Source organism: Sinocyclocheilus grahami, unplaced genomic scaffold, assembly GCF_001515645.1.
Source record: "Sinocyclocheilus grahami isolate Dianchi unplaced genomic scaffold, SAMN03320097.WGS_v1.1 scaffold415.1, whole genome shotgun sequence".
Taxonomy (NCBI): domain Eukaryota; kingdom Metazoa; phylum Chordata; class Actinopteri; order Cypriniformes; family Cyprinidae; genus Sinocyclocheilus; species Sinocyclocheilus grahami.
Window position 1 is genome coordinate 87,341 of NW_015505594.1, and position 14,157 is coordinate 101,497.

Here is a 14,157-nt window from a genome sequence, read left to right on the forward strand (position 1 = left end):
ACAAAGAAGACCTAAGACATTTGAGCAACTAGAAGCCTGTATTAGACAAGAATGGGACAACATTCCTATTCTTAAACTTGAGCAACTTGTCTCCTCAGTCCCCAGACGTTTGCAGACTGTTATAAAAAGAAGAGGGGATGCCACACAGTGGTAAACATGGCCTTGTCCCAACTTTTTTGAGATGTGTTGATGCCATGAAATTTAAAATCAACTTATTTTCCCCTTAAAATGATAAATTTTCTCAGTTTAAACATTTGATATGTCATCTATGTTGTATTCTGAATAAAATATTGAAATTTGAAACTTCCACATCATTGCATTCTGTTTTTATTCACAATTTGTACAGTGTCCCAACTTTTTTGGAATCGGGTTTGTAGATTATGAAAGCTCATATTAAGCACCGAGTATCATTATTAGGCTTGGGTATCGTTTGAATTTGATAAATTCCGATTTCAATTGCGATTCTGCTTAACCAGCTGAACCAAGAGAGGGAAAAGCATAGCATGGTGATCATTTAGTCAGAGGGAGAGAGAGAGAGAATGCTCAGTGACAGCCAGGCTTTCCTTCTCCATGTTATGCAGCACAGGCGCTATCCCATTGGCCTGCACTAGCAGGCGGGGAAAGTATGAGAGTGGGAATTCCTGTGGCTTGGCATGAAGTGCTCAAGAGAAACAGCATCTCCAAGGAGCCACCAAACCCTGCTGTCTTGTTTTTGCTCTCCTGTGTGTTTGGTTTCTAGTCTATCAGCGTTTTGAGTAGGAGGGCAAAGAAAGCATATGCTCATGGGATAACCCCGAAATCCCACTATGGGTGGATCTTGAAATTCTTCCCATATGAATCAGTAATACCTTAAGCTTGCATTTTTTAACCACTGTAAGAGAGGAAAAGGCTGTTGGAGGTGTGCTAAAACAACAATAAATGTTACAATAAAACAATCAATAAAAAGATCCATGGTTTATTGTGTTGACATAATAGGATATTAGGGCTGGACAATAATTAAATATCAATATGTATCGCGATATAATTGTTTTTAAATAACGGTGATATGATTTTTAAACACATTTCCGATATTTCGATATACATTACCAGTGTTTCCCATACATTGATTTATTTGTGGTGTTTGACTTCGTTGAATAAACAGAAGCACTGGACGTTTTAAAATCAAAACGCAGCGCGGGTGTTTTATATGAATGTATCTCTGAAGGGAAGCGCCTTTCTTCAGAAAGGTTTCGATGGCATTTTTATTTTATCTGATAAAGTAGCGTTCATGAGCGGAGCTGATTTGATTACAGCCATTACTGGGGAAACCGCTAGTTTTATCACTCTAAAAGCGCCTCCTGCTGGCAGAGAATGAGTTTGCATTTTCAATAATAAGCACATCTCCAGCCACGTTTTTGTTGTTGCTCAATTTTTCTTTTGTTTTCTGCAGCAACTCGGAGCACTTTTCATACTCTTTATCCTGGCTGAAGCACATTTGTAATAATAATGTAAGAATAATCAACCTACAGTACCAGTCAAAGTTTTTTTAACAATAAGATTTTATTTTTTTTTAAAAGAAGTTTCTTCTGCTCACCAAGCCTGCATTTATTTGATCCAAAGCTAAAACTTTGAAATATTTTTACTATTTAAAATAACTGCTTTCTATTTGAATATATTTTAAAATGCAATTTATTGCTGTAATCAAAGTTGAATTTTCAGCATCATTACTCCAGTCTTCAGTGTCACATGATCCAGAAATCATTCTAATATGCTGATTATCAATATTTAAAACAGTTGAGTAAATTTTTTCAGGATTCTGTGATGAATAGAAAGATACAAAGATCAGCAGTTATATGAAATAAAAAGCTTTTGTAACATTATACACCATTCCATTCAAAAGCTTGGAGTCACTATGAAATTATAGAAATTAATACTTTTATTTAGCAAGAATGAAGATAAAGACATTTATAATGTTACAAAATTGATCAAAAGGGATGATAAAGACATTTATAATGTTACAAAATATTTCTATTTCAGACAGGGGCGCGGGAAGATGTTTTCGGTTGGGGGTGCTCTGTGTTTGTCTGTGTTGGGTGAAAGGGGGGCGGGGGTCACCTCATTTGACAACTCCACAAAGCACTACAAGTGCGTCGATATGAACACTCGTTTAAGTGGCATACACACTGGGAAATTTAACTGCATATCAATTTGTCTCCGTGCTCGTGCTGGAGCTGGTTCACTTACATCGGTGCTCGTGCTGGGGCCGATTTTGTAAAGTTTTTGCTGGGATGGGCATTTTAAAAAATCTGAAATTCTCTTTTGCACCTTTATCTCCTTGTATTAAAGTTAATCTTGTTTGCATTCTGTATAGTTCATGTCTGATACCACACGCCAGCGTCACGTGTTCATGAGGATTAGGCTAATCATCCCATATAGAAAACATCACAAGTAAAATTAATCATGTTTATAAAGATAAATATTGGTTTATTATAGCCCACTTACAATTTACATTTCAGAGATCATTACAAACAAATTATTAAATGCTAAAACTGAATACATTTAAATTAACAAACTTGGCGTTGCATTTGCAACCATGTGAAAACATGTTTTCAACATAATAATAAATGTTTTTTGAGCAGCAAATCAGAATATTAGAATGATTTCTGAAGGGTCATGTGACTTGAGTAATGATGCTTAAAAAAATGAGCTTTGAAATCACAGGAATAAATTACATTTTAAAGGGGTCATATGATGCGATTTCAATTTTTCCATTCTCTTTGAAGTGTTACAAGCTCTTGGTGCATAAAGAAGATCTGTAAAGTTGCTAAGACTAAAGACTCAAATCCAAAGAGATATTCTTTATAAAAGTTAAGAGTCAGTCACACCTACCTAAAACGGCTCGTTCTAACACGCCCCCACATATCTAAATCACTATGTGGGAAGATCATTGCTCCGGCCTTACAGGGCATCATCACAATATGGTAAGGGGCGTAACATTTCCGTCACACGCTTGAGGTATTTGGCCAATCACAACGCAGTGGATAGCTGGCCAATCAGAGCACTCCTCGCCTTTTCAGACTGATGAGCTTTGTAAAAATCGATGCGTTTCAGAAAGGCGGGGCATAGAGGAGAAACAATAATGCACAGTATGTGGAAAATAATGTGTTTTTTTAACCTTAAACCGCATAAACACATTTCATTACACCAAATACACAAAATAATGTTTTTTTTAGAAGCATCATATGACCCCTTTAAAATATTTCCTAATAGAAAACAGTTATTTTAAATAGTAAAAAATATTTAGGATCAAATAAATGCAGGCTTGGTGAGCAGAAGATAATTCTTTTAAAAACATAAAAAAATCTTACTGTTCAAAAACTTTTGACTGGTATGTTAGCCCATAGTTTGAAGTTAAAGATATTAATAATTAATAAGGTGAGTCTGAGATGTTTATTTGACATTGATTTCACATTTCTTGTTTGTATGAAGGCTAAATACAAATAAAAGGTGAACATTAATTTATTTGTGCCACTTTTTCTCAAAAAAATTAAATAGTTTTATAGGAAGAGGTGTCATAGATTTGGCAAATTAATTTTACGGGAAACCTCACCCGGCCCGGACACGGAAAGGATTGACAGATTGATAGCTCTTTCTCGATTCTGTGGGTGGTGGTGCATGGCCGTTCTTAGTTGGTGGAGTGATTTGTCTGGTTCATTCCAATAACAAACGAGACTCCGGCTTGTTAAATAGTTACGCAGCCCCGTGCGGTCGGCGTTCAACTTTTTAGAGGGACAAGTGGCGTTCAGCCACGCGAGATGGAGCAATAACAGGTCTGTGATGCCCTTAGATGTCCGGGGCTGCATGCGCGCCACAATGGGCGGATCAGCGTGTGTCTACTCTGCGCCGAGAGGCACGGGTAACCCGCTGAATCCCGCTCGTGATCGGGACTGGGGATTGAAACTATTTCCCATCAACGAGGAATTCCCAGTAAGCGCGGGTCATAAGCTCGCGTTGATTAAGTCCCTGCCCTTTGTACACACCGCCCGTCGCTACTACCGATTGGATGGTTTAGTGAGGTCCTCGGATCGGCCCCGCCGGGGCTCCTTGCAGGCCCTGGCGGAGCGCCGAGAAGACGATCAAACTTGACTATCGGGAGAAAGTAAAAGTCGTAACAAGGTTACCCGTATAGTTTGTAGGTAAAGACATCTGTTGTGGGAGTTCTTGGCAGTTTTTAATAAGGCTTTTTTTAAGTCAAGTCAAGTCACCTTTATTTATATAGCACTTTTAACAATACAGATTGTGTCAAAGCAACTGAACAGCATTAATTAGGAAAATAGTGTGTCAATAATGCAAAACGACAATCGTAAACACTAATTTTTCAGTTAAAAACGGTTCATCATTGAATTCAGTGATGTCATCATCCAGCTCAGTTCAGTTTAAATAGTATCTTTGCAATCATTTGCAATCAAGTCAACGATATTGCTGGAAATGAAGTGTCCCCAACTAAGCAAGCCAGAGGCGACATATGAACGCTATTTTTTTAATAGCGTTCATATCAATATCGGAATTATATCGTATCGACCGAAATTAAGAAATATATCGTGATATAAATTTTGCCCATTTCGTCCAGCCCTATAGGATATGTTCCAAAACCAAGTAAACTCCCAAAATCAGAAGCAATTAAGGGATCATATGCTCTGGAAGATCCAAAAGATACCTTGTTTTGGACAACATCCCATTTGCTAAGAAAAGCTTAGCAAAAAAAAAATTAATAAATAAAGAAGGTTAAACTCAATTGAAAATGAACTACATTTACTCAATATTTGCATGCTATTTATCTTTATACATATTACAGTATCACTTTTTTATTTGGAAATGTGTCACTTATAAGGTTCTATTTTAGTTAGGACAACTCACTTTTGCAGAGAAATGTTGTAGCAAATATTAAAATTCTATATATACTATAACTAAATACCATATACAGTACGATACTGCATTCTATCCAGATGAACAGATCACCAAACTTACTATAATTCAATTCAATTGAATTCCACATTCCCCTCAGTCCTCATCTTAAACACCATGCTTAATGTGAAATACTATTGGTTTAATGCCTGAAGTAAATTAATAACTGATGCTTTTGGGCTTTGTAAAAGCACTCCAGAGAGAGCGAGCAGCCAGCACCAGGCCAAGAGTGGAGCGCTTAAGGTTAAAAAGCCTATTTAAATTTCAGAGTGTTTTGCTCCATTCCTTTTTACGCACTTCTCCATGAAGTCATGCCACGGAGGGCGAGTTACGGTGTGAGACACTCTGGGAGCTCTGCCTAGAAGCATACAGCAGGTAATCAGACTTCTAAACACTGAACAAACTCATCGTTCTCTAGCAGAAAAGTACTTCAACCATTCAGCACCATTATGCAAGCTTTTATAGATGCAGTACAAGTATAACATAACTTTCACTTTAAAGGAATATCCTGTGTTCAGCACAAATTAAGCTGGCTTGGGTCCGCTGTCTGTATAAAGCACAGCTACCAAAGTCACTTTCAAAACAAACAGATTTCTATTGGTCAACATGGCAAAATTTTGCTGCGAAATCTGCATAAGAAAACTTTTCGCCCTTATGCCAAAATTCTGATTGCATATATTCCTATTAAAATAAATGGGTATGTCTGTGAAAATCCACTGGAACACGGTAAATGTGACCTCACCTTAATGTTGATTACCACAAAAATTATTTTGATCCAACCCTTGTTTTCCCTTTAAAAAAAATAAAGGTTACAGTGAGGCGTTTAAAATAGAAGTGAAAGGTTCAAATTTTTTAAAATCAGAAATGAAGCTTGTAAATGTTTTCATTCATTCTTCTTGTGTAATCTGTAAATCTGTAGACAACTTTTAAATTAATTTTAGTTTTAGTTTAGTGTTTGTGTTGCTATGGCAACAAATTTGTAAAATTAGATATAACTTTACACACAGAAAGGTTAGTAAAGTGGTTAAATTCATGTTAACACACATTTATGTCTTGTGGCTATACTGTTGAAAGAGTGTGAGTATTTTAATGTTTACAGATTGGCCCCATTCACTTTCATTGAATGTAACCAAGATTTTTGCTTTTTTAAAGAAAAGGAGGGACAACTGGAAATTAATAACAGTTGGTTCTGCATATTAAAATGGTATACGAGAAAGTATTTTAACATAAAATCACATACTTCAGCTTTAACTGAATGAGAACCATAGAGGTAAACCATACTCAAAGATGAAGAATAATGTATTCTTGCACAGCTTAGTATGTTGTATAGGCGCACATCTAACATTTTGGACTCAACAGATATATAGAATAAGGGATTAGCAATTCACAATACACCGCATATGCACCATTAAGGGTATTTGCATACACAATGCCAGCCCAATATAGATGAGAATTGATGTCAGTTTTCTCAGCGTCCGTGTAAACAAAAGCATCACATGTCAGTCCTGTTATGAAGTGCATGTATATAGTCATGGCAGGATAAATATAGATGTAAACTGGGTATGTAGACCGCTGGTGTCAGCTGTGAAAGGAGAAACACAGCCAGGACTTGTGGAGTTTGAGATTGAAGGCTACCTTGTTAGTCACAGTGTTGATTGCCAGCGTTGGAGAGGCACTTCCAGAGATGATGCAGTCCATTCCCAAGTTATCTGATTCCAGGCTGTACGGCGTGGACGCCTGCAGGAAAACAAAAAAGATATACTCAGCCAACCAGGATGGAGATGATGAGCGAAGTGAAATGACTTTGATTTCTATTCAAAAGCATTACTCTGGTGCAAGAAACGTAAAAGCATACGCAGTGAGCATCTATCAACAAAAGAGCAACACATTTTATTTAGGTCAAAATTGGAGGCATTCTGGGAAAGAGATGAGCAGGAGAGAGGAACGGCTCCCTGTGCTCTGTCTGCTCTTGCTAGGGTAAAAGATAACTTCAGCACGCCTGTCTCCCAAAACTGCTTATTATAAGAGGATTGCCTGGCAACAATGCGATTTTTAATTTGTGATAAACATAAATGAGATTTTGCTAAGTCACAATTTTTAATGTCAAAGAATTTCTTAAACGAGACAGCAGGAGGATGAGCGAGAAACAGAGAGTGTGTGCATAATGAAGTATACTCTTAATAGTGCAGACTTGGCACAGACAGAACTCCCACTTATTTTTGCATGCAGGGCCAGGCTGAGAGAGAATGGATCTAATTGGAGGTTTTTGATGTGAGTGAAGTGAGTGTCAGTATGAAAAATGTTTGTGTGTGGCCTGAGGGCAGAGCTGTGCCGAGAGAATGATACACTCACTGGAGTCTGGAGTGTGGCAATTATAAATGACACCAGCCTAACTGGCTGACCATACAGAAGAAAACACATGCCACCAACTCAACACATTAGGTCAATCAGGCTTATATATGATGTAGTTCGATTAGAATGCAGTTTGATTTTCAAGACATGGGGCAAAAAATGCCCCTCTATGGGTTTTAGTTTTATATTTATATCATATGATACAATTAAGCAACATCACACTAGCAAGCGTGCTGTTTTTCCTGAATATCAGCACGACCGCAAATGTGATCACTGTTATGTGAATTTATTGATAATGTACATCTGACATAAAAGATGATGCATAAATCTAATACTGCTACAAAAAAATCCTCTTATAAAGGTACAAATGTCCCTGGAAATCAAGTTAAAGGGACAAACATTTCCCCTTAATGGAAAAGTTAATTTCTGCCACTGCTGTGAACTAAACATGCACAGAATATGAGGGATATAAAACAACAAAATCCCTGGAAACACAGTTATATTTTGACAATATCACACAAGAAAATTCTGTCATCGTTTACTCACCCTCATATCATGCAAAATCTGTATGACTTGTGTGAAACTCAAAAGATCAAGTTTAGGTGTCCGTTGCTAAAACAGCTAGTTCAACAACCCTCTACGCACACCTTGGCAATATAATCACCATTGGCTAAAACTTTTTTTACTTTATTTTAACAGTTTTACAAATGAGGACATCCACAAATTGAGGTTTTTGCCGATTTTGTCAGGCTTTGCTCACTTTTGGGTACAAATTAGTCCCCAAAATATGGTTAAGTAGGTACACACACACACACACACACACACATGATTCCACCCAATCAGCTTATCTTTGTAAAATGGAGCAACTTCTTAAATAACTGAATGCGCACTCTTAACTTCAGCCAATCAAGCATTTTATTATGATATTATGATAATTAAGCACTATTTAATGATAGAACTAGTGATTAGAACTAAAACTTGGTAACCATGAATGAATGCATATTTGTCATTTTAACTGAACTTAGTGGTGGTGTTTAAGATATTGTTGGTCATGGGTAATAGTAATTATTATTAAAAGATACTACTACTACTATTATTATCTGCTGAGTTCATGAATATTAATCACGTTGTCAGTGTTAGCTCGAACTGATTTGCTGAAATCAAAACAGGGACGGTAATAGATGAGCGCCAGCCAACAAGAGCTGTTCGCGCATTAGCTCCGCCCACTGCCGAGAAACCGGCATATCTTCTGCTTGTTCTTAAAAGCGGAATAATTCTAAATAAACTGTTATTTTGACAGGAAAATACAACAAAGAATGTGGTTTACATGTAGCGCGTCGATTCAGCGTGGTATGCAAGACTCTCGCTCTCTCTCTTTACATGTGTGAGAGAAACAGCGCTATCAGTAAAGCGACGGCGAGTCGTGCGCCTTCACACTAGTTTACGGTACGTCAAATACAGGTGCGCTGCGTGCTACATACTGCGCATCCATTGAGTACATGACATGATCCATTGAGCGCAGATCTAAATAGTACAGATCGCTTGACGGAGAGCGAAACTCTCAAGCGCTCAGTCAGCGTGTTTATCGAGTGAAAATCTGTGTTGAACGCCTCTCACACACATACTGGCATGTAAAATCTAAGAATTCATTAGCCAATGGCTAATGTTAGACATTATTTAGTCGCCCAGAGTAAGATTTAGTCACATTTGCGAGTGATTTACTCGCAATGTAGAGGGTTGTTCAAGCTAACAATGTTTTTCCCATTGTGCTTGTGACTGCGATTTAGCAGTCTGATGCCCTGATAAATAACATGCTTCTTCACAAATGCTCTTTTCATCTATATGATTTCACGTCATGGTTATATGTCTACATGTCTTCAATCCCTTGCTCTCACTATGGCTGAACTCTTTCAGTTCACCTGCCTCCGATCCACAACGCAGGGTTGGACAAAATGATGCAAGATGCCTCTGAGCCAGGTCAACCTCGGAGGCCAGCGTCGAGTGCAGCTGAGTTGTATATTCTGGTGATCGGTGCTCATAAATAATGGAAGGAAAAAGCTCTGGCTGAAAATAACCGGCGCAGAAACTCTGCATTAATTGATGTTTGCTAAAAAATGACTGCAGAATGCATCGTATGTAAAGGCTGCCTGGGGCACAGTTTATTAATAAGCTGGACCCCCTCTACAAGATAAACTGAGCCACACTGAGTGAGACAGCTATATAAAAAGATATGAGCGCGCAATCAGCAAACATGTGCACGGCACGACTGTAAAGCACCAACATAAAACAAAGCCAGTGTTCTCGAATCAGGAAATATTCAGTCCTGTCTCATTATTTTCTATCAACACACCAAGCCCATGGCTGTCACATATTTCTGGCCTTGTAAAAAAGCAAAAACTCAACAAAGGCAGCATCATGCTAACTGACTGCAAGCTAATGCCGATGAAAAAAGAGAGACTTGGGCAATAACTTTATTTTGGAAAAAAGCTTAACAAAAGTTCATACTATATAAACAGTCAATCTTATGTGTAGTTGCTTGGTTGGTTTTGTTTGTTGCTCTTTTCAAAAGATAAAAAACGTGCAATGAGCCATCAACACACGTACGCTGAAGAAATTATGTGGTTTTTTGCTGACCGTTCAAGTTTGGAAAGATGAACTTGAGTACTAAAGGCTTACATTTTCTCCCCGTAATCCTTTTTCCTTTAAAAATCAGTTTTTACAGCAGGGACCCATAAGTGATCCTCACTACATACTAAAACAACATTTATATATATATATATACACACACACACGTATATATATATATATATTTTTTTATTGATAAAAAAAATCCTTAGTCGAGGGCAGCCCTAGTTTTCATAGGTTATTTCCTTGAGTTGACAATTTAAATGTGCTACTATTTTGCTCATTGCGCCCTCCTGTGGCCTCGGGAGACAAGACAAAAGTTTCCTTACAACCTATTTAATCTGCATATAAAACATTAGAAATGAGATGCGTTTAATTTTAATTTTGTGCTTGATTGTGAAAACAAAAAATATTTGTTGTATGTCTCAATAAATTGGGTTAATTTAAAAATACAGTGGCTAGATTAAAAAAAAATTATTCTATTGCTCTGTTTTAAAAAAGGTTATAAAAAATGTCAATAATTATCGATACCGAACGATATGAAACATTATATCGTTGATACATTTTTTAGCTATATCGCCCAGCCCTAATATATATATATATATATATTTGTAAAATATATGTTAAAATAAACATGAAAGGTACACATTCATTCGTGAATGTGTATCTTTAAGTACACTCACGTAACATATGATCAGAAAGCGAAGTGGATGTGAATTCAGTGACAATTCTGATAGATATGAGCAAGAATGATTTAAACCTGCTAACTTGCAAGATTTTTTTGAGTGCCTCACTAAAACTCGGAATTATTTCAGTTTTAATATCATCACACTCAACTGAAACGGCAAACTCTTTGGTAAAACAATTTCTATTTCCATGACAGTGTAAATCAATGGTTCATCGGAACAGATTTGAAGAAATTTAGCATTACATCACTTTCTCACCAATGGATCCTCTGCAGTGAATGGGTGCCATCAGAATGAGAGTCCAATAAAATAAAAACATGACAATAATCCACAAGTAACCCACACGCCTCCAGTGAAGCAAAAAGCTGTGTGTAATAAACATATCCTTTAAGACGTTTTTAACTTCAAACTTTTAACTTCACAAGACATTAATCGATAGACTGGGGTCGTGTGGTTTACTTGTGGATTATTGTGATGCGCCACCCATTCACTGCAGAGGATCTACTGGTGAGCAAGTGATGTAATGTATTTCTCCAAATCTGTTCAGATGAAGAAATAAACCCATTTGGATTGCTCAAGACTGAGTAAGTTTTCAGTAAATTTTCTTTTTTGGGTGAACTATTCCTTAATTTTTTTTTTAAATAAGAGAAAATAAAAACTTAAATCAACTTAAAATCAAGACATTTCTTGTAATTCAACCCTTCAACAACTGTTTTTTTCTTTGATAAACCTCGATATATGTAGCCTTTCACTAGACCTGAAAATTTTAATTTTATATTGATTTTTCAGGCATTTTTGTATAGATTTTTCTAGTTATGCAAAGCTCTTAAATATATTTATTGGTCGAAAATTGTAAAAAAAAATATTATTGTGGACAATGGGGACCATAACATTACTGTGCTGGAAATACTGTCATAATCACAGTAGCGACTGAACAGTAATCTGTGGTGTTCAAGCAACCACAGCATAAAGAGAAGTGATGGAGCAAATCAGTGACATTGAGCTTGAACTGGGAGAGTGAGACACTCACTGTTTTCTGCTTTTTGATCACTCCCAGATTTGAAGTAATGAGCTGAGTTTGGCCTGAGAAAGTCTGGATGTCTGAAAACCGACCACCAGGGGGTCTCGGAGCACACACATAAACACAAATGGTCGCACACACACATACAAACTTTCACTCACCCGCTCTCCAGACCGTGGCCTCTTCTTGGGTCGTGTGGGCAGCGTGTCCTCTTTTGGATTTGTGTCGATTGCCCAGTACGAACCCTTAAACAGGATGAGAACGAATATTAGTCCCTAAGCAAGTCATCATATTCTAAAATAGTGGTCAGCTTAAAGCCATTCAATAAAACTTTGATTAAAAAAATCAGCAGGGTTTCCAAGAGAGAAACTTATGTTTCTGTTCAGTATCAGATACTGGGCGCATTCGCCATCAAACACATACAACTTTTAGTTCATCAAAGTTTCAGCGAGCTCATTTGTAAGCCCGTCACGTCGGGAGGACATTCACGGAGCTATATGTCGAGGTGAGAAGAAGTTGGGTCTTTTGCTACAGCCGTTTCTTGCACTCTCTCGCTTCGCATTTCTCCTGAGCCCTGGCAGAATCTGGTAAAATGTTAAGCCCCTCCTGAAGCCCCTCTTCCTCAGCTGCAGGTTTATCGATTGCTCCTGTTCAGGGCTGGACACAGAGGTGTTGGATTTCTGGTCAGGTCTGAGCTCTGATAATCAGGCAGAAAATAGCACACCTTGGTTTGGGGCTGCTGGTATCCAAGCACCCAAGACCCTGGCTGAATAATTTATCTTTGCATTCTTCCGGTTTAATTTATTTTTCAATAGTGCTGCTCTTCCCAGAAGCTAAAGGCAACTCTGGCCACGAAGTTAGACAAAAAGAAATTAACCTCCAGGCTTGGGTTTTATTTTAAAATATTTCATATTATATGGGATAAGATCTCAATTGTCCAGAGAGGGTGTGATCAAGACCTTTAAAATTACTTGTGCACAGCTCGTGTGCGTTGCACCTAAGCAAGGAGAATAATTGAAAATCGCCAAAGGATTTGTCTAGACAGAACGCTTCAGGATCCTCAAACGTTTGGCCTCCGAAGACATATTGACAAAATGATGTAAATTTCTGAATTTAAACAGCAATACAGCACAGGTTACTAGCCACGGAAATGCAATGAGCAAAGCTCCAGTACCCAAACAGTTTTTTGCAGCCTACCTACCTTAAGAAAATAACTCATTATCCCTGTTTTAATACTGTTACAGCCATTTGTTACCCTAAGTGTGATGACAGCTCCAAAATAATCTAACCAATCGCAAAGTTCACAGCATTACGCCTTGCTTTAATATGCCATTTTTTGGCCTTGGAAGCACTGAGCCTGAAGAAAGGATGTGTCATAATTAACATTAATCAAATGGTAAACTTGGCATTCAAATTTTTTAATTTATGAATGCTTATTACTTTGTAGAATTCAACCAGTTAGTCATAATAGTCATTATTTAATCATCATAACTTTTAATAAGAGCCTCATCTAATTTTACAATTATAAGGACATTTTTAAAAAGGAGTGTGTGTGTGTGTGTGTATACATATATGCATATGTGTATATATTAATTTTTAATAAATATAATCATATACACACATGTAAATCCTCATACTAAATTAAACAATGAATGTATTTATGTGATTAATGTTCCCTAATGCACTGATCTCTATAGAGTGAAGCATCAAGCTACAGCATTACCCACAATCACTCAGATCAAACACTGTAACGTGATGCTTAAAATTGTAACAGTTTTAACTTGCCACAGATTACCCGGGAATATGCCTGACGTATCATTAAGAGAGTGTTGCGACATGTGCTGCATGTCAAAAGCATATCATGACATTCAGAGAATAAATCATCATATTGTACACTAGGGCTGTAAAAAAAAACAAAAAAAACGTTGCATTCGAATTTTAGGTGTGCATTATGCCGAGTTCACACTGCACAATTTTCAAACTCATCGGATCGCCGTTGTTTTCACACTGCGTGACTATCTGGGGTAGCATTCAGTAGGGATGCTCCGATCCGCCTTTTTAGCTTCCGATACCGATTCCGATACCTAGGGTTCAGTATTGGCCGATACCCGATACCGATCTGATACCAGTGAAGTTTTTTCCCTTATTTAAATAAATGTAGAATTTATATATCTCCGTGTGTGGAACTGATAATCATTCTTTCACAATCTACTAGCTACAGACTACTTCATGATAAAGAAAAATAAAATAAACAAATATGAAAAAAATATAGGCTTATGTATATTTATAATCTATGACAAAAATGTATCAAACTAGGTTAGTGGATAATTCGGCAGCAAAAGTTATTCTAGAAAAATCAGTGCACAATAATTTTAGAAATACAAACATTTAGTGAAAAACAATATTTTGTGGGGAACAAATAAAAGTGCTAAATATGGTAAAATGTTACACATTGCTATTTGTATTATAAAATCCATTCATTAAAAACATTCATGAATGTATTTATATATAAGTATATACTATACAATT

The 14,157-nt window shown here is 37.0% G+C and overlaps 1 protein-coding gene across 1 annotated transcript in view; it reads right to left on the bottom strand.

The window, feature by feature from the left end:
- Positions 1-14,157, bottom strand: part of LOC107551120 (forkhead box protein J3-like) — a 142,308-nt gene that overhangs the window by 17,748 nt on the left and 110,403 nt on the right. The window contains exons 4-5 of the mRNA XM_016232614.1: positions 11,790-11,873; positions 6,580-6,681 (exon numbers count right to left, since the gene is read on the bottom strand). Of these exons, the coding sequence (XP_016088100.1) occupies positions 6,580-6,681; positions 11,790-11,873 (186 nt within the window). The remainder of the gene's footprint in view (positions 1-6,579; positions 6,682-11,789; positions 11,874-14,157) is intronic.